The sequence below is a fragment of the Ruditapes philippinarum genome, unplaced genomic scaffold (genome assembly GCF_026571515.1).
Source record: "Ruditapes philippinarum isolate M1 unplaced genomic scaffold, ASM2657151v2 ctg7101_1_1_1_1, whole genome shotgun sequence".
Lineage (NCBI taxonomy): Eukaryota > Metazoa > Mollusca > Bivalvia > Venerida > Veneridae > Ruditapes > Ruditapes philippinarum.
Window position 1 is genome coordinate 120251 of NW_026856815.1, and position 21319 is coordinate 141569.

At 31.6% G+C, this 21319-nt stretch overlaps 2 protein-coding genes across 3 annotated transcripts in view; both read right to left on the reverse strand.

The window, feature by feature from the left end:
- LOC132747773 (inactive dipeptidyl peptidase 10-like) overlaps nucleotides 1-5901 on the reverse strand; it is a 31226-nt gene extending 25325 nt beyond the window's left edge. Inside the window, exon 1 of one of the 2 annotated variants that reach the window (XM_060737271.1) lies at nucleotides 5788-5901. In XM_060737271.1, coding sequence (XP_060593254.1) covers nucleotides 5788-5829 — 42 coding nt within the window. In that variant the 5' untranslated portion in view covers nucleotides 5830-5901. Of the gene's footprint in view, nucleotides 1-1370; nucleotides 1494-5787 lie in introns of those variants that run through there. The other variant, XM_060737270.1, reaches the window with a different exon arrangement.
- A 13835-nt stretch (nucleotides 5902-19736) lies between these two features.
- LOC132747774 (uncharacterized) lies at nucleotides 19737-20920 on the reverse strand. Its single transcript, XM_060737272.1, has 2 exons — nucleotides 20774-20920; nucleotides 19737-20690 (listed from the first exon to the last, which is right to left on the reverse strand). Exons 1-2 carry the CDS (start codon nucleotides 20837-20839, stop codon nucleotides 19737-19739), a joined length of 1020 nt encoding a protein of 339 aa, XP_060593255.1. The 5' UTR covers nucleotides 20840-20920.
- Between the last annotated feature and the right edge of the window lie 399 nt (nucleotides 20921-21319).

Sequence of the window (21319 nt, forward strand, 5' to 3'; positions counted from 1 at the left end):
TAAGAACATTCGAACTTATAAATAAATGTCTTTCATAATTATAATAATCGGCTTTAAGAAATCTGTCATTTAAAATTGTTTACACCGGTTTGAAACATTTAATTATATATAAGAAAGTTCATTTTTTTATTTTCAAACAATGAACAGAACAGAACAGAACTATATTGAGGGAAACAATAAGTATATATACACGCAGTGTTCTCTATGAGCGTTAGTTCAAGATTTACCGGAAGTTAAACTATATATATAGAGAGATTGACAAGTATTGTTCACATATTTTTTATTTATGTTTTACTTTCGTATTACACGTGTTAATTGTATTTTAATGAAATTTATTTTGAAAGTCAATTTCTACCATTCTAACCTTTATAGGGAAGTTACTTTTAACCTTTCGACACGATGCGACACATTTATACATGTACATCCAATTTTACGCTTAAATGACTGGACAGACTTCTCTAGTTAATTAAACATAACAAAGCCATTAGATAAAGTATAAATAATATATTTTCTACGTGTTTTATTAACCATATCCCATAACTCAAGTCTCTTGGGCTACTTAATAAATTATTTTTTGAAATGCACGATCATATATTTGAGCCGCGTCATGACAAAACCAACATAATGGGTTTGCGACCAGCATGGATCCAGACCAGCCTGCGCAGTCTGATCAGGATCCACGCTGTTCGCTATCAATTTCTCTACTTGTAAAAGGGTTGGTAAGCTAACAGCATGGATCCTGATCAGACTGCGCAGGCTGGTCTGGATTCATGCTGGTCGCAAACACATTTTGTTGGCTTTGTCATGGCGCGGCTCAAATACATTTAACTACATGACATCATAACATGCTCGTGTATCTTAGCATTATAAGCTTTAATTTAAATAAATCATAAACTCAGATATCCAATTTACATAAAACATCCCGCTCTTTTCCGCAAGTTTTATTTTATGGACATTTGCAGCTTTGAATTTTAAATACATGTACATGTATTAATGCAAATACAGAAAGTTCAGCAACAGACAGTGTTCCGTTATTCTGTCATTATGTCCAAAAGTGAATCATTAAGAGTGATATTGCACGTAAACTACGATATACAGTCAAGCTGTTCACTGCTTGATGATGAAAACAAACATTATATTTGATTTATTTGTAAAAACATATATTACATTGTTCGATAATATACTAAACGATGAGAAGACAAATACACATATATCCTGTACCGTTTATTCAACTATATCATATAACATTACATTGATACTGTTCAATACTATCCTATTATTTACATACGCTTGAATTAAATTACGATACCCTTTTTGTTAAATATGTTTGCCATAATTGTCTATGTATTAGATAGTTATAGAAATGTTACCCTTAATTTTGGTCCACGTCGACTTCCAGCAAAACGGTACCCAGCTGAGTGCATTTTTTATCACTTTAGATTATTTCATGAGACAAATAAAGTTAATATGATCGTTTATGTATGTGATTGGCGTTAGATCCGTTTTTTTACTACCACATTTGGATACAAGCGTTAATCCATGTGTTTTCTAAGTGACCATCATTTATCAAAAATCAAACAGTTCAGCTAAAATCTATTTCCCTTCTGATGCTAAATTCATCTGATATACAAAATGATGACAAATATATTTAAACGCCAAAAAAGAAACCAATGTTTCTTAATTGTTCCGTGAAACAAAGTCATCAAAGTACGAGATGCAATTAAAATCAGTACTAAACGCCGTTCGTTTACGTGCTTTTAATAACCAGGAATATCCACAGAAGGCATATTTCTATTACGTTGATTAAAGCGGGTTAATATTTCATTACCTGGTAAATTACTTTACAAGAGGACTGGAAATAAAGGTACAGGTAGAAATATTATCACTGCTAAACGCATAATTGTTTACCTTTATGTTATATATCCGAATACAATGTGATTAGAGCCATTAAAACTATTGATTAGATACGCTCATTTAGTGAATCAATTATAGAAGTACTGGGAGGTTTATTCAGCTGCTGGTAAAAAATAAGTTAAGAGAAGGAAATACATGAAATATCTAAGTAGACTATAAAATTGCAATTAGCTGCACGAAAAAGAATTCATTATAATCCTTTTTTCTACCGCAATACGAATATAGCAGACAATAAACCAAATTGTTTGTATACTTTACAGATTTATCGTACATTCAGAGCATATTTTAACAGTAGATTAAATTAACAAGACAAAACGGTTATGTATTTCACTGGTTAAAACTTATTTTCCTTATTTTGTCATACTTGTGTTAAAAGCAAATCTCACATGGTCATAAAAAAATTCAAAGATTCCCTTAATATAATCATAAACTTTAAAATAGATAAAAATGACACTTTAAAGAACGCCCAACAAGGCAAAATTGAAATGTTGCCGCCCCTGTTTGATTGATTTTGTACATGGACAGTAGTGGTTTATATAAGCTACCATCCACGCCCCTACCTCCTCTTATCCTTACGATGAATCACAAAATAAAACCGCTTAAAGTAATATATTGTATAAATTACATCATACTTTTTTCCGGGTCATTCTTTGTACACCCTTTTCATTTCACAAGAGTGTACTGAGCTACTTGGAAAAGCATATATATCCTCATTTAAATAAATATATCTTTATTTGCTACAGGAAGTCGTCTACTTAAATGATATAAAACAGTCAGTACCTTTAAAGGAGTCGCATAATCAAATTCAAACAATGGACAAGGTAGTGTAATCAGCGGGCTGATTGCATCTATCAATAAACACCAATTATCACGTATTGTCATCACATTGATCTAGACTAGGTTCCACTTGTTCAGCAATTAATATTGAGGACATTCAGAGAGTTAAACGGCCGTTACTAATATAATCAGATCAAGTCAATTGTAACATTCCGTACTACCATTGCCTTCTGGATGCTGTGTGTTTAGACTGCCGGGCGCTACTATAAACGCTGTGTATGCAATCCTCTGATATGTTTGTATACCTTTAAAAACAAAATTTCTTATTATTTATATATACTTTATATATTTAAATTTGAATTCCTCTGCGTCGGAGCGACAGTCAGCCTTATAAGAGAAAAACTGTTACGAATCTCTTCATGTGCGCGTTAAAGGCGAGAATTATAGGAGAAAAACTTGTGTTTTAATTTCAAATATTTGTTGTTCTTTCCAAAGCATGCTGGATAGCTACTCGCGATTGATGTTCTATGAAGGGGAAATTAAAAGTTATTTAATAAAGACTGATACAAAACAAGAGAAAGAAAAAAGACAAATGTTGGAATGTTGATCGGTTTCGGTCGCATTGCGTTGACTCACTAATCAGTAAAAAAAGAGTCCCTTAAAACTTCCAAATCGGAAAATAATGCAGGTTACTTTGAAATAATTCTGTTCGTGGACGGAAATAGTTAGTGCAAGCCACCGTCCATTCCCCCGGGAACACGCTATAACAAGCATAATTTAACAATTATGACATTTTAAATTTAGAAATATCAACAGATATGTTCTTTAGGCGGTAATCGTGGAGCCTTCTGTAGGAGGACACTGTATACTAGCATGTCCAGTTTCTAGAACAATCTGCCCTACGCTACATTGCATCATTAGCAAAGAAGACATTTTTATATCTTTTTAAATACATTAAACTGATAGAATATCATTTCAAAACCTCTATTAAGCTGAAAAACTTTGCTTTCACGTTGTAATGTAAATATACATCTTATATGTTCTAAGTTAGATAAACTATATGTTCTAAGTTAAGACAAACTGATAGTTTAGTACATTACTACAGAGACATTGCAAATAGAATAAAGCTCTATATCAGACACAATGCTCATGTTAATCTATCACAGAATATATCGGATTGTAGACATTATTATATCGTAAGATGCTAATATACTAAGAAAGATAAGCCACCTATATATCAATACCCACGAATTAAATGTATACAATTTATTCCCCCTGTTATATGATGCTATTTATATTCGAATCTTTCTGATTCTTAGAGGAATTACAAACAAAACAGTAAAACTTTCAAGAATAGACTTTATGCAGTTTGCTTCTGTTGATTAAATTCATCATGACAACCCATAAATCAAGTAAAAGAAGTTCCAGCAATACGATTCCTACATTTCCGTTTGCATGTGACCATAAACTGCACTTTATTCTAGTCATATAATTCTTCAGTGCCATAATCAACGCTTCATTGTGCGTGCTTGTCAAAACATGCAGGAAAATTAAATTTCTACATTCCGTCATGAGAGATTACTTCTGACACATCCAGGGAAGTAGTTCGGTATAAAAAAAAGCAGAGATAATCTAGTTCCATAGACGCTGGAGATTCTTCTGACACGTTCGTTTATTTACACCGCCAGTTTTCGGTGCACCGTGCCAAAAGTTGGAAATATATATATAGGTCTATGTTATGATATGAAACATTTATTTCACAGTGTTGTAATGTTAAATCTATAACTTTAGATGCAATACATAGATTTAAAGAGATATTAGCTTGAAAAGTGGAGAAAATTGAATTAATTACTGGTAGAAAGGACAGCTCATTGATTGATTTTCTATATTTGTTTAGCAAAAAAAATACAATGATTAAACACATGTGTTAGAAACTTAAGTAACCAGAGGACCCATTAAGGTCAAAAAGCCTAAAAACATAAATTTGTTATTCTAACATCGATCAAGTGGAGCACTTAAATCAAAATAAAATCTGCAAAGGATAATAAAGAAAATAAAATTATAAAATATCGATTTTTCTAGCGCAACTCTCAACCAGATTTGAGTTAAAAGCGCTTTTTGCCTTTGCATTTTTGGGTCATTTTTACAATAAAATAGATTAATCTGGAAAAAAACGGGATGAGGGAATTATCTGAAAATTTGCACACAAGTTATTGGTCCAGACCTACACCATATGCTGGACAAATTACGGAAAATATTTCCAGTCCGGTCATGTAAAAACCTCAGTGGATTGAGTCCCTTGTTTAAAACTTTTGAAACTCTTGTTTACGTAAAGAGTAGACTCTTTTCTAGTCATAAACAACACATTGTGAATACAGTATAATACAGAATTTCTATATAGAAACACACATTCCTTGCAATATACAATACAAGTCTTTAACCATTAGCCTGCTAGTGGCGGCTGAATATACCATTGCGACCAGTACAGACAAAGAGCAAGCAAGTGTACTGTGCACTACTATGTATATATTTTGAAAATAAATATTTCATTTTAAATGATAACTGATCTTGTTCCGATCAAAAGATCGCTAAGTCAATTTAAGATATTTTATAATATAACTATTGGCTCAATTCATAAGTTGGGCATGCACAATTATATGTATACCCAATATCGCGTCATGATTCATGATTTATTGAGCGTGAAATTGTATAAAAGTGTTTGAAAAAACGTTTTCCCCGAATAATACATAAACATAATAATAAAATATTTGTATTGATTTAACTTTTGAATGAACAAAACGTAATTCTTCTATGCATATACATGTATATGTCAATCATTGGATACACAAAAGAAATGATCACATTTACAAATATGGTAAGTATAAATTAATGACAACTTTTCTAAAATCAAAATGCTTCAATCAAGTCAAAGGAACCTCCTAAAACATGTAAAAGAAAATATAATTATTTGAAACAACACTTTTGCGTTTTAGAAATATGAAAATGAACAGTCATCGATTCAGGATGAGCCAAAGGATGATTAAAATTATGCAACGGTATAAGATATCCATCATTTATCTTTGAAAAACATATTACCTCGTCTGTTTGGTCGGAGTCATGCTGCGGCGACTTTTCCATCACTCTTTATAGCACCGAGATGAACTGTTGTGTAGCAATAACCTTAGTTTTATTTTAACACAATGAAAATTTATTGTTCACCAAAACATTATGTCACATAACAAAAATGTAGTTCTAGTTCAATGTTGTCTTTAAAATAAACTTTTTAGAAATTCCATTTTGCTTATATTTTACTCCCGAAGTTGAATCAAGAACGAGTGACTTCTTGTCCGTTAACTTATCTACCAGCCAGGTAACTCAATTCTTACTTAAAGCAGCCTGGTTTTTCAGTAATACATATGATGTGAAGCAACTGTAAAAGTTATCAAGTGATACATTCCACTTACAGGCTAAACTTGTAAGTCAACCCTGATCACATATCTCATTGTCTGCTTTAAAATGTAATTAGAGTCTAACTGTGGCAGCTAATTAACTAACAGACATTCAGCTTCTGTGACAGATATACGATGATTTTTATCCTCGTCATCAATTTCTAGTAGTTTTTCTAATGTCAAACTTACTAGAATGAATATTTAAATATACGTGAAAAAACAATTGGTTTGATTTTTAATGAACTAGAATGGATTTTACATTATTTTACAACGTTTTTCAATACTTTTCAATTTGCCCATTCAAACAGCATGTTAGATTTGGATAAACAATTAGGAAAATGTCATCTGCAGGCATTATAAAATGCTTTAATTCGGCGAGCTTTGAGTTAGGCGATACAATTATAGTAATAAAATTTACAATCTGAAATATATAAATCCACCAAAGAGTAACTATTATGCCAATTCAAATAACTTAACACCATCTTAAAATACAAATATTAACTATTCAAATAATCTCCAATTTCAATAAAATTCAATCACTGAGTATAATATCCATATTTGGCGTATAATATTAAACACGGAAAACACGTTCTCCTAAATCAAAAAGCCTAGCGTGAGAAGAAATGTTTAAACAATAGGCAAGGTCTAAGACATAAAGTTACTCAAGTAGATGATTTAATCTTCCCGAAAAGTTCCAATTTTCTCTCCGGGAAGGAAGAATAAATAAGATAGCGCTGGGTCGATGGTGGACGTTTACAGTGAATTACACGGCCGCATTCGCCAGAAAATTACTGTCTCTAACATTCGGTCAGTACTTTGAAACGCAATTTATTAACGGAAGTCATTACAAGTGAATATAATAGAACAATTCATATGTCCGGACATCTAGTCCCCAAGGTTTATTCTGGGAAACATTATATAATATATAAAGTTTTAAGGGAAAAAACACACTTTCTATAACCTTGAATCATATTCTGTGTCACAGTTAAATAATTTGATTCAGAATCTTTTAAAACATTGTTATTTACCAGAAAGATTTAGAAAAATGGTAAAACCCATTATGAATGGCATATTTAAATAAAATTAAAACCCCCAATAAACTACTCTGATTTGAATTAGTTAAAGTACACAATATATCTATAATATTTATATCAATTAAAGCAATGGTATTCATTATTCTAATACTGTTCTTTTTTCAGTCAATATTTAAGCATATCGTACATTATTTCGATTGTATCTGCTGCACTGTGAATCTTGCGTTTCACTATAAATGTTACACGATCATCTGACACCGCGAGACTGCCTCAAAGTTAATAACGATTCCGATAAATATGATTTAATATCAAGTTTCTCGAGAGATCCTGAGCGGTGACATTCTTCATAATATTGCCATCGATGAACAAAATCATAAAAAAAACTTCTTTTAGTACGATCTCATTTCTGATATGCCAAGCGATCATTTAGCTTCGTCAATGTTTTTTAATGTAAGCATTTCGAAACAACAACAAACAACACTAAACTGATTAGAATATTATATCTGTCATGATCAACCAGCTTCCCAGCGCCGTCTTTAATTTAACATCTTTTCGTTACATGGTCTTATAAATCCTGGCGTAACATAAAACTTCTTTCACACTTATATTTAGAAATATCATAGATGTCCAAAGATATCATCAGTATGATGCTGATGCATTACACGAGCCAACTTGAAAGTCAATTTCAAAATCTCAGTAATTTTGTTTGGAACATAATGAACTTAGTTACACTGCCGTCATGGCAACAGAATAGAATTAGGTTTGTTCAATTAACGAAATGTTAAAATATGATACTTTTTGCAGTTTCCAATATAATTTCTATTTGACATTAGTTAGGTTTTATTTCGTAATAACAATCTATGTTTCAATGTATTTTTCTTAAATCTTTCATCAATGTTCCCAAGTTTGCTATATTTTTACACTTTATCACATGTTTTTCCATATTTTTACACACTATCACATGCTGTTCAACACAAATGCAATTGAATATTTAGTGACGCCCTTCACTTCCTAGTTTTACATAACAAATGTACAATTACTACCAAACTTAAAGATTTTAAACTCAATTTAAACTACATGTAGTTACCATTAATACATATATTTGTTTTTATTTTTAACATAATATTGTATAATATTGTGTATATGCACCACTTCAATAAATTTTAAACAACAGCAAATTTATTTTCTACATTAACATGCATATACTACTTCACTCGATGAAACGATATAATTAATGTATGTATGGAAATTAAAAGTAACAGTTCTTTTAAATACTAGCAAGATATTATCTTTAAGTATACAATTTGAGAAATTATCCTAAAATAAGTTTATTGGATACCAAACAAACTTCTTCTCAAACAGACAAATAAAACGCCTAGGCAAGTTAGAATGTACTGATATAGTGTCTACGTAAAACGGTTTATGTTGATAGGAATAGTTTTACCAATTTTGGAAATATCAAAATATTGTATATACATTAAAATAACACTCTAGAATAGCTTATTACCTGACTGTCAGAGCCTGGTTCCGTGCCTGCTAACTTTTCACCATTCATTATTTATCAAAAGCCTTTTCAAGATTGAATTTGAATTAATTTAATACTTTTTTGAATTTTCGTATGGCAAGTGTTATCCTTTGTAAAGCAAAATAGTAGAAAAATAATTACTCCATTACTCCATTACTATATGGTCATTTATGTTTGTCACATTTGTCTTTCAAAATTACTGTAATGGCTGCATGTATTTTATCCCAGTTTTAATCATCTGCGCACCTAGGCAATTCTTTGTTGGAACTTTAACGGACAGTTTTTATTTCCCTAAACTTTCATTGATTTGGTGCCAGAACATGCTTGAAAAACAGCGCCAGTCTTAAGCAATTTGTCTCAGCTTCATTTAATTCAGACACGCTGTTCATGTAATGATGGAATTGTTATAAAAGTGTTTGCACAAACTTGCATGCTATTCTAACGAAAACAAATCCCGTAATCAGAGACTCAGTTTTCCATCTGTTAACTTTGCAAGGCATATATAACTACAAAGATCATACTAATTCAGTTTTTAAAAAGTTTCTGCGATAAAACTCATGGCTGAATACTGTATTGCAAGATGTGCTTTAGTTACACAAACGACATAATGAGCGTCGTAATTCAAGTGATGTATGATTTGGACACCATTATGTTAAGTCAAGTTTTGAAATAGAATAAGATGATAAGATAAAATATTCTAAGTGCATCTTGGTGATAATTTAATTTGTTAACTGCATTGGTCAATTTATAACAGAACCTTATTTGATCTAAAATAATATATTACTTTAACATAATGAAATTATGAAATGGCGAGTTCTGTAGATTTAGCTGTAAGGCAAATGTTTCTACAAGGAGATATTCACAATCTTGTCGTCTACGACATAAATATAATAATGTATTGTACCGTCCACATCTCAAAGCAGCGTCCTAGATAGAATTTATAGCCGGCAGTATATAAATTACTTAATTCAAACGATTCTCTGGTTATTTACCAATTTAGGCTGATCTAATCTATCTACCATTTCACTGATGAAGGGTGAAAATGCAAAAAGAACAAACGTTTTCGACCTTTTAACAATCAAAGTCACACAGCGAGAAAAATAGTCAAACAGAAAGCAACAAAACACATTCATTTATCCTTTAGATTTCAAAATAGTGTGAGCATACGTTATATAACAATTTCCCAGTCATCCTTTTTATACACTGAATGTGTTTAAAAATGTCAACAATATCAACAATTTACCACGTTTATAACAAATGTATTATAATAGTCAACTTCAAATATAGGTTACATAAGCGTCTTCTTGATCACCAATGTGAAAGAATGTTTCACTGTGTAAGGAAATACTAAGCATTTTCAATATCCTAGACATGAAGTTAATCAAGTAGATGATTGAATCTGCTTGAAAATTCGCACTTTCGTAGTAAGTTCAGTAGAGCAAAAGGCAGTGTTTGGTATCAGGAAATTATATGGGATTTTGCTTTGAAAGCAAGGCATGCCTTTGTAAATAAAACATGCGTTTGTAAGTTCGACATGCGCTTGCCAGTAAGGTATGTAAGGGGGATGCATCTGTAAATAAAAAAATTAAAGACTATTTGTGCTTGATTGTAAATAAATAAATCTAAATTTATCTGAATTTTCATTGGTTTACATACTATGTCCAAGGAACAAGTTAATTATTATAAATCTAGATTATTATACATTAATACATGTTTTTTAATTTTAATACCCCTTTCATAAACCTTATGCAATACATGTTATTATTTTAATTTTTTTCTTATGATGTATGACTAATTTTCTTGTGTTATTTTAATATCCCTACGAAATATTATCCAACATTAAAAGAAATCAATAAAGGGTGAGTAGGTTTAAGAATGCATATTTGATAAATGGTATTCTTGAAGGAGGTAAATAATTCTTGATTGTTTTGTTTTAGCTTCAAATTTCTGACAATTATTTACTAATGCAGATAATTTTGCAATGCTTCTTACTTGTCAAAGCGTCTAATTACTGCTACACACATAATAAATTATAGTTACCAATTTGCTCGTCGAATGGTACTTCAAACACTCTACTAATAGTTTCTCTTTCAACTTCGCAAAACATTAAAACGTTAAATGACAAAGGTTATATTTTAGGAAATTAAGCGATTATCGTTACAGGTAAGTCTATTTTAAGACATACACCATTGTTTACTGTTGAACTCCTAATACTTGATGAAAACAATTTCAGACAGAAAACGTGATTGAAACTATATATGCATGTCTTAGACTAGTATATATAATAAAGACTAGCATATACAGCGTATTCCATTCAGGACATTGCGTTTTAATAGACCAGCGCTATAATAAGTAGGCATTCATTTCAAACATTTCAATGCAGCGCGCAGTTCTACAAAATGATTGAACATTATAATACTTGTTGCCATGAGATCATAGCAGTATATAGTTGCTTTTTAAATATATATACATTATAATTTTATATTCTACATTATTTATGTTGTTAGATTCATCATATTGTATACCACAAATGTATATCTCAACCAGCAGACGTATACATTATTACACTGTTGTAACATTTGACAGTCTGGTACTTCAAACGACCTTTTGTTCATTTCGACTGATAGAGCTGATGTCATCTGGATATTGATATGTTTGATTGCCTATTGCAAATATTTGCTTTGATGGATCTTGTCTCTCTGCTTCTGTGTTTCTGTAAAAAAAAAACGCGCCGGCCGACAACGAAAACTATGCAAAATACTTTTATGTTACAATACTTACTTTATTTTATTGTAACAGCTTAAGAAATCTCTTTTAGGTATTTCTGATAAACACTGATCATTTTTTTCCCAGAAGTGGCTACATTTTTGTACAAACAGTAAATTTCATACAAAACCATTTTGAAAGAGAATGCAACTTCAATTTAAAGACCGGTTACATAGAAAACATGCATGCTATTTTCGACAACCAATTTCTATTATTGAAGAATGTTGTTCCGTTGAAATGAAGATAATTGAAAGAACAATATTGTTTCCCACAATGGCCATTGATTTCTTGCCAAAGACAGTCTGGTCGCGAATAAACTTTGTCCTTAAACGCTTTATCTCTAGTCTGACATTGCATTAGTTGCATTTATAAGCATTAATAGAAATTACTTAATATTCCTTTACTCATATGAGGTGATGAAACTGGCGTCGTCCATTTAAGCATTGGCCTTTTCGACTGTCAAACACTGACATGTCAATAGGCAAAGAAACACTACCAAAATGTTTTAATTAGATGCCTTGGGTATTCAGTGATTAAATTTATGACCGTTAGTACCATAATTCTAAGTCCTCCTTCAACAGTTGAAGTTGATTTAACAGTTACATGTATTTTAAATTGACACAATGATTTCCCATAGTCTGTCACTATTATTTGATTTGCAAAACCCAGAAGACTTGTAATATGATAACTCTAATATTGTAGAAAAAAGTGGTATGTAACAATGCTCCAGTAAAAATAATGCAAATACCGTCTCTAAACATTTTTCACCATATCTGATCATTCTCTACTATAGATCAATATTAGATTAGAAATAAAGTGCTCAAAATTATACTTGAAAGCTATACAGACATCTCTGGCAGCTCTATTGCAAGAAGACTATTACAACTTCAAAACAATGTAACGTTGTCAAATCCAATTATAGCATTGATTCATCAACTTTGATTTTGTGTTGAATAAGTAGATTAAACATCAATGAGATATTTTAGCTAAAATGTTAAAGTTTTTTTTAAAGACATCACATCTGCAAATAATTACTTTTTTATTTCAAATACTTCTCTTGCTTTACCGCTATAATTAATTAAATAACACGGACAATTATAATTTGTTTCAATTTTACTTTTGAAATTTGGACGGTAGTAGTACACGTTATATTTTGCCTTGTTGATATAATGATTGACAACATAAACACTTCAACATATGTCGTTTTAAAACTAAATGTCTAATGCAGGCCAACAAACAAAACAAGAAACCACACAGACACGTGATCAATAAACTCATAAATTTCTATAATTTTCATAAAGGAATAAAAAAAATGATACACGTTTTGTTGTGCAGTTTTAATATGAATTCAACGATTTGTATTAGAAAGTGTTAATGATTTCAAAAAGGCTGTGTGATAAATCTTCAACTTTTTTCGACACAAGCCACTCAAATGTAAGAAATAAACTTAATCAAGCAAGAGACTAAATTTTCTCAAGAAATATGCTCACAAAAGAAGACAGGAAATGTAATTTAATTACGTGGTACAATGCACTAAGCTGTTGTACATACTGATATTGTCGCTCACTAGTTTTTACACATACAATAAATAGAAAACACTCTCCAGACTTACCAATTTGCCACCAATCTTTGTTTTATAATATAAATTGATCAACCTAATACCAGCCTAATTGTTTCATTTATTATGATGTTAGTTTTTCGGTGCATTTAAATAAAAGTAAGAAGATAATTACAATATCAAACCGCACATAAGTATATCATTACAAATACAAAGGTATTACAACCTCATTATCCACTCCGTATTGCTAACTGTGAAGCTGATATATTAATCTAAAGACTTTAAGAATGTTTCTCATCACAACAAAGAAGTAATATTTGAAAATGTGACCAGATATTAGTCTGCTGCTTTATAAAAGTCATTAAAAATACTGTTCAGAAATCAGTAATAAGTAAATGTTATATCTCGGAGTACCTCTTACTGGCAAGTTCTATTAAAAACAGAAGTGCTATATTGTGAACATTGTTATAATCGACTCACTGCTTGACGAACGAAATATTATATCATTTCCTTCTTTTTACACGAGAGTTAAGACGTCCACTAGGGGTCTACGACATGATCATTTACGTTGTAGCAGAATTACTAGATATGTTTATATTATGTTTAATTCCTGATAAATCAGACTAATGTAGACCATGAAGAGGAAGCCTTGTTCCGAGATCTGATAAATATTTTCATAATTGATAACCAGCAAAAATTTTGCACAGACAAAATATCATTTAAATGCATGGCGTGCACTGTGATTTTGATAATCGTTCCAGTTACAATTTGCATTAATATGTTGAAAACATTTCACTTGTACTAATATCAATAAAACTATTGACAACAGTTTTGCATTTCATTATGTCAGCAGATTGTGATGATTTGGGCGCGATTTCTGATTCTAATATTAAAGATGGGATCTGAAGTAAACCTGTTATGTGGTAAATAAAATGATACAGTCAACTTGAGTTATGTTATTGTTACACATACGGGATAATTACCTTGTTAATTTACAGTGAAATCACCTACACGTCTGAAAACACACAAATTAATTAGGGTAATACATGCTGCTCAGCACTTCTAATTATCTAGCATTGTTTCTCGGTGTAATATAATGGTAGCATATTTCAAATTATCGGAAGAAGTGTTTGCGATTTAACGGTAATTACTAATTGTATAATGTAATCAAATGCAATGGAGGGACACCTTTTAGAGAAAGACATATGAAGAAAAGCTACTAGCTTTCTCTTTCAGTTTCTCAATAATTGTGAAACGTATAATGACAAAGGCTATATTTTATAAAATTAACATATTATCATAACAGGTAAGTCTATCTTAAGACACACACCATTGTCAACTATTGAATTCTTTCAACTAAATGGCAAGAGAGTCCGTTACAAAGACTTGATATTGACTATGACCAATGTTGTTTTATTTGTTAGCCTTTTAATTCATTAGGATTGCAAACAGTTCATAGCATCAGTTCTACAATTTGATGGAATAATACCACCTGCTGTCATGCTTCCATTAATGCATTTGATTGCTTTCAAGATATAAACATTATAACTATAAATTATTCATATTTCAAACCAAAGATTTTTATCTCAAACGTATGTTGTTACATTTAAAAGCCTGATACTTTAAAATGACATTTTGTTCATTTCTAGCGATAGCGTATGCCATCTGGCTATTCATATGTTAGGTTGCCCATTGCATTTTTTTTCTTCAATAGATTTTGTTCCCTTTTTCTTTTACAGAAACGTGCCAGCTGACAATAACAACGATACAAAATACTTTTTGTGTCTTTCAATACTTGCTTCATTCTATTGTACCAGCTTAAGGAAAACTCTCTAAAGGGATGAGAAAACATTTATAATGTTTTTTCCGTTAAATCAGTGGCTAAACTGTAAATTTCATATAGAACCATTCTCAAAGTGAATGCAACTGCAATTTAAAGACCGGTTACATATAAAAACATGATTGCTATTTTCGACAACCTATTTCTATTATTGAAAAATGTTGTTCCGTTGGAATGAAGATAATTGAAAGAACAATAATGTTTCCCACAATCGCCATTGATTTCTTGCCGTTGCAAATCAGCTTTGTCCTTAAATGTTTTATCTCCGGTCTGACATAGTGCTTTTAAATGGCAATAGATGCATCCATAAATATTTACAAAAATGACTTTACATTCCTTTATGTATATAACGCGATATAACTGGCAACGTTCACTTTGAACGACTACCAAACGCGGAAGGAAACATTGATTACATAAGTAGCTTTAATCTAATAGGCAGTTTAATTTCTTCAATAATTGAAGTTCATAACGTTCGTACTAGAATTTGAATTCCTCCTAAACGTTTTTAATGAAAAACGGTTTAGGATGATTTTACAGTTGTCTTGAATTGAAACAATAATAATTTATCGTAGTCTTGTCAGTATTATTAGATTTGCAAAACCAAATAGATTTGTAATATCGGTATGATATCCTTGATATTGTGTATGTAAAAATGCTCCAGTAACAAAAATGCAAATACAGTCTCTAAACATTTATCACCATATCTGATCATACTCTACTATAGATCAATATTAGATTAGAAATAAAGTGCTCAAAGTTATACTTGAAAGCTATACAGACATCTCTAGCATCTCTATTGCAAGAAGACTATTAAAACTTCAAAACAATGTTAAGTTGTCAAATCCAATTATAGCATTGATTCATCAATTTTATCTTTTGCGTTAGATAAGTTGATTTTACCTCAATGAGTTTCATTATGATTCAAAACGTTTAAGGGCCTTTAACTTTTGTCTATTAGGGACATCACATCTTCTCCAATAATATAAGCAGAGCAAATTCGTACCTTTCTATTTCAAATACTTTTTTTGTTTTGAAAATATTAAAGCTATATTCTCGAGAAATCACATAACATTTCTTTCAAGCTGACTGTTGAAATTGAGATTTTATACGCTTATATTTGCTATGCTATTGATATCTGCGTTGAGTTTGTGGATATCGTGTTCCCGTCCGAGACATGAAGACGATATAAACTCTAAAACGGCGTTTTAAAACAATATGGCTTGATGTTTGTCTATGTCAACAAGCCAACAAACAATATAGAAACCAAAACAAAGAACAAATAAACTAACTCAAGTTTTTCTAGGATTTCATGCCAAAGTGCTCACTATAGAAGGAAAACATATAATGTAATAGTATTGCGTAGTATATTGCACTAAGATGTACATACTGGTTCTGTCGCTAGGTGGTATAAATATATATACATAATATATGATAATTTGGGAAGTATATCATTTACCTTTTTACACGAGACGTCATAGGGTCTATGATTGATCATTAAAGTTGTAGCAGATTACAAGATATGTTTACATAATGTTTTATTCCTGTTATGTCAGACTAATACAGACCATGAAGAGGAAGCCTTGTTCCGAGATCTGAGTAATATATACAAATTTGATAACCATCAAGAAAATTGCAGACAATAATATCATTGAAATGTTATGAGATCAAGACGCCCATTCTGATGTCGTATCGTGCCAGTTTTGCATATAAATATTTTTAAAGCATTTCACAATAAACTAACAACAGTTACAATTTTTTAGCAGATTGTGATACTTTATTCTGATGTTTAAAGTTGGGATGTAAAGGGAACCTGTTATTTATCTGATTGATATAAAATTGATACTTATGGATTTTGTGAAAAGGCAATTGCAACTTCTCTGGCCTTTTAGTCGGTCATAATAGCCGATCGTTCCGATTGGAGGGTGTTTTGATTAAAAAAAAATGGAAAAAGGAAAAATTTTTGGAAAAAATTTCGCAAAAGCAAAACAAAAATTCAAAAAAGGGAATTTAAAAAAAAAAATTTTCTTTTTCCGTTCAAAAATTTTAATTTGCCCGTTTTCCCTTTTACTGCGCTCTACTTTTTTATTAATAATTGTAGTACAGGTATGTTATTGTTTCATGCATCCGAAAGGTATATAGAGTGATCCCCTTGTATCTAATTTTATGAGGGATGATTTTTCGCCGGTCGCTATCGGAAATTTCCCCGGCCCTTTTCCCGGTCTATATTGACCGGGCTTTAATAGAAACCGTCGAATTTTTAGGGGTTTTAAAATTAAATATGACACCACAATTTTTTGAAACATTTTTTTAATTTCTTATTCGGTTAATAAGATGCTTAGGAATTTTTTCTAAGTTAAAAAATTTAAATTTTTTAAATGAATTATTTAATTGATTGACAATTTAAAAAATGATAAAGAAAAATACAAATGTACATGGTTTAAGAATAAACAATATAGTATAATTATTCTGGTAAAAACCAATATACCATTGAAAAGAATATCTTGTCATCATATGTCTACTAGTTCATCTTCACTTGCTGCTTTTCTTGCTTGAACGCCCTTTGATGCTTTTCTTGTACATTGTATAATGCTAATAATATCATCTTTTTTTAAAGCAGCACGCCTCCAGATTCATTCTAATTTTCATGAAAATTTTGAAAATTAATTTGAATGTGTAATATTGTGAAATAACCAAAAGGAAGCAATTTACACATTCTCAATGACACTTACAAACCACATAAATTACCAAAAAGTGGTCAAAGTTTGTATAAATAGCATTTACTGCGTTAGTAACGCAGTAGAAATATAGTTGTTAATACTGAAAAAATCAATAATTAATCGCACATTATATGTAAAATATTGCTTGAATCCTGAAACGTTTTACTTTTCCTTACATCTTAGTACATTTTTTTCAAGTTTGATTTTATTGAAATATTTTGACTCATCTGGAGGCATGTAGCTTTAAAGATGCAACGGTCTAAAACATTATGATATAAATTTACATCTATTTACAAATGGAACCTTTATTTCTATATGTTTTTAAATTACTAAAAACGACAAATTTTCCCACAACAACTGAACTGCTTAATTTCTTTTTTTTTCTAAACAATTTTTCAATCTATTTCTTTCTCTAAACATTTTTTTTCAAATAAAATGTCCTGTTGCCAGTAAAGCGAACCGTGGATATATGTTTATGTTGAACTTAAGTTTTGTATTTCACAGTTACTAAAATTTGAATCGAACGTAAATTTACATAGCTATTTACTGTTGTATATTTGGCCTGCCTATTGAAACACATGTTTTGGTCATAGCTAGGCGGTTAATCCACCTAACTGGATTTCCTGGACAACTAACCAGTAAGTATCGTTTTTTGATTTCTGAATCAGCGGTGAGAGACAAATGACGAGATCTGCAACCCCTATATAACTATTAGTATCTAATGGTCTTCCTATTGAGCTAAGCGGCAAACTATTTTCTTTTGTAACCACCGGTGATATGATATTATGAATTACAGGCGTAAAACGAGCATCTCAAAGCAGTAAATGTTTGATTATTTCATCAATATGATATTTTCAATTTAAGTAGTTTTCTTTTGTCAGTCTTTGCGTTTGTTATGATAAGAAATGATTTATCATGTGATACGCACACTCTAGTTGGATATTCCATATCTGGCTTGTACAATGATAAGATCTGACCAGTTTGTGATATCTGAACAACGGCGTGATTTCCCATACAACAAACTAGGATAGTATCATAGGGGCCAACTGCTACACCAAGTGGTCCCTGTATCTGATCATCCTTCACCACGACTCTTGTGTTTGTCTTGATATCATATATGTAGACAGTATTCTCGTAGTAGTCTGTAAGCACCACTTTATCACTGCTCCTTATGTAAGTACAAGCACTGTCCCCTATTGGATATTTCTTTTTCGGGAATTTGATTTTGAAATCTTTCTCTTTTCCGTTAAATGATACAATACGAACTGGTTTTGAATGATCAACTGTCCCGCAGACAAAATGTTCATCATCTTTGAGGCTTATCGACCATATTTTTTTTTCAATTTGTTGTTCTATAAAAAGTTACCTTTTAGTTTTTGTTGCGAAAATGTCATTATAAAAATTGTAATTGCAATTTCCTCTCAGATACGGGAAAACAGATAGTGGATAGTAAGATAATTGTATGAGCCTATTTTTCTTCAACTCCTCGTTGTTTAACAGGAACTTTTTATTAAAATTATTACAGAAAACTATTGCCATCAGGAAAATAAATCAATTCCCTATAAAAGTGGCCTTTTCTTACCCTTTGCCTCAAATAATAAAACTTTTTGGTGTTATTTTAAATTACCTTACTTACGGGAAATTTTGAAAGTTTGACTGCCTTGGATACACAGGACGTAAGAGTAAGTTGTCCTGGAGCACAATCAGGGACTGGTCGAGGGGGGAGTTTTAATTTTACATCAAATTCAAAGGAAGCAGCCACTGTCTGTAAACCTTGACATTCTGGAACTACATTTTTGTGAGGAACTCTGTCGTCAGTCTTCACCTTCTGCTCTTCTAAAACCGGTTGTACCAATGTTGTAGATCTAGCTGCCTTTGATACACAGGACGTAAGGGTAAGCTTTCCCTGGACAAAAATCAGTGATTGCACGGGGGGGAATTTTTTTTTAAAATGTTTCATCAAAATAAAGGGTAGCAGCCCAGGGGTTCTAAATAACATTCTCATTACTTTTTTTGTGAAAAATATTACGTCATTCTTCATCCCCCTCTCTGCTATGAATTTTTTGTACCCAGTTCCTTTTTTGAAAACCTTGTAAATCGTCCCCAGACACGTTGTTATACAGCTAGTATTTTCTCATCCGTGCTGTTTAAAATTGTCAGTTTTTTAATGTCTCTTTCTTAAACGATTCAACGTCTTTAACAACGGAAATCTTCAGCTCGTCAAACATTTTCATCTCTTTATCCCGCATTTGCCTGATTTTGACTGGTATTTGTTTAACATCTTTGCCTAATTTCTCTTTTGAGGAGACAATTATGTTCACTATTATTTCAGTTTTCTGTCTAACGTTCTCAAATTTATTCTTTAACTGCGAGGATTTCAAGAATACCCTTTTAGCGACCTTTTGAATTTCCAAAACGCTCCGGCATTTGCGATGGTAAAGAAAACCACAGGTACTGCAACAGAGCTGATTCTCATCTTCGCAGAAGAATTTTAGAACTTCCTGATGTTGATCACATTGGTCTAATCCTTTCATATCAAACGAGTTTTGTTTCATTTTCGCCTCATTCACGTTCACTAACTTGTGATTTTTAAAGAAATTGTGTGTGTAATGAACGTTAGAACAATCCAAACACTGAAATTCATCACAAGTTGAACAGAACTTTTCTGCTGTCGCTCGTTTTTTGTTATTGAAACATGGTTTGCACAAAATTTGTTCCACTCGTCCTGGTACCTTATCATGTTCCACTCGTCCTGGGACCTTATCATGTTCCACTCGTTTTGGGACCTCATCATGTTCCACTCGTTCTGCTACCTCATCATGTTCCACTCGTTCTGGGACCTTATCATGTTCCACTCGTTCTGGGACCTTATCATGTTCCACTCGTCCTGGGACCTTATCATGTTCCACTCGTTTTGGGACCTCATCATGTTCCACTCGTTCTGCTACCTCATCATGTTCCACTCGTTCTGGGACCTTATCATGTTCCACTCGTTCTGGGACCTTATCATGTTCCACTCGTCCTGGGACCTCATCATGTTCCACTCGTTTTGGGACCTCATCATGTTCCACTCGTTCTGCTACCTCATCATGTTCCACTCGTTCTGGGACCTTATCAAGTTCCACTCGTTACTGGACCTTAAATCATGTTCCATCGTTCTGGGACCCCATATGTTTTCCACTCGTTCTGGGACCTTATCATATTCCACTCGTTCTGGGACCTCATCACTTCCCGCATTTATATCACAACTTTCTGCCATGTTAAATCAAAACTAGTCACTAGGAATAAAGTTTAAATACGTTGGTTAGTTTTGTGATACTTTCGTGTTTGTGTACAATTTCCGCATTTTATACGGTTTAAGTGATTTACTAAGTACTTCTATGAAAAGCGGTTGCATAAGTAAAGCTGTTCTCGTGATAACATCAATGTACAGGAAATAAACACTAGTATATGTTGTTTTATCAACGTGAAAAACACTTTCAAGTAAAGACAAACTAAAATTTTCAAAAGCTTAAAATTTATCTATATATGCAATAACAAAATAGATTCTCACACTGACCGGACTGACATAAATGCAACAAAAACATTTTCATTCAACTTGAAACCTTCAGGCTGATTGAACTGGCATTATTTAGAAATACTAAGTTCTTTAAACTGACTGTACTGGCATTATTTAAAAAATATTTAGTTCTTCATACTGACTGAACTGGCATTATTTAAAAACACTTAGTTCTTCATA

Excerpts from the sequence above, each read along its gene's own strand:
- LOC132747774 (XM_060737272.1), bottom strand. The coding sequence starts at position 20,839 with ATGGCAGAAAGTTGTGATATAAATGCGGGAAGTGATGAGGTCCCAGAA. Across the intron at positions 20,691-20,773 it reads AACGAGTGGAATATGATAAG|GTCCCAGAACGAGTGGAACA; the intron begins GTCCCAGAACGA and ends GAACTTGATAAG.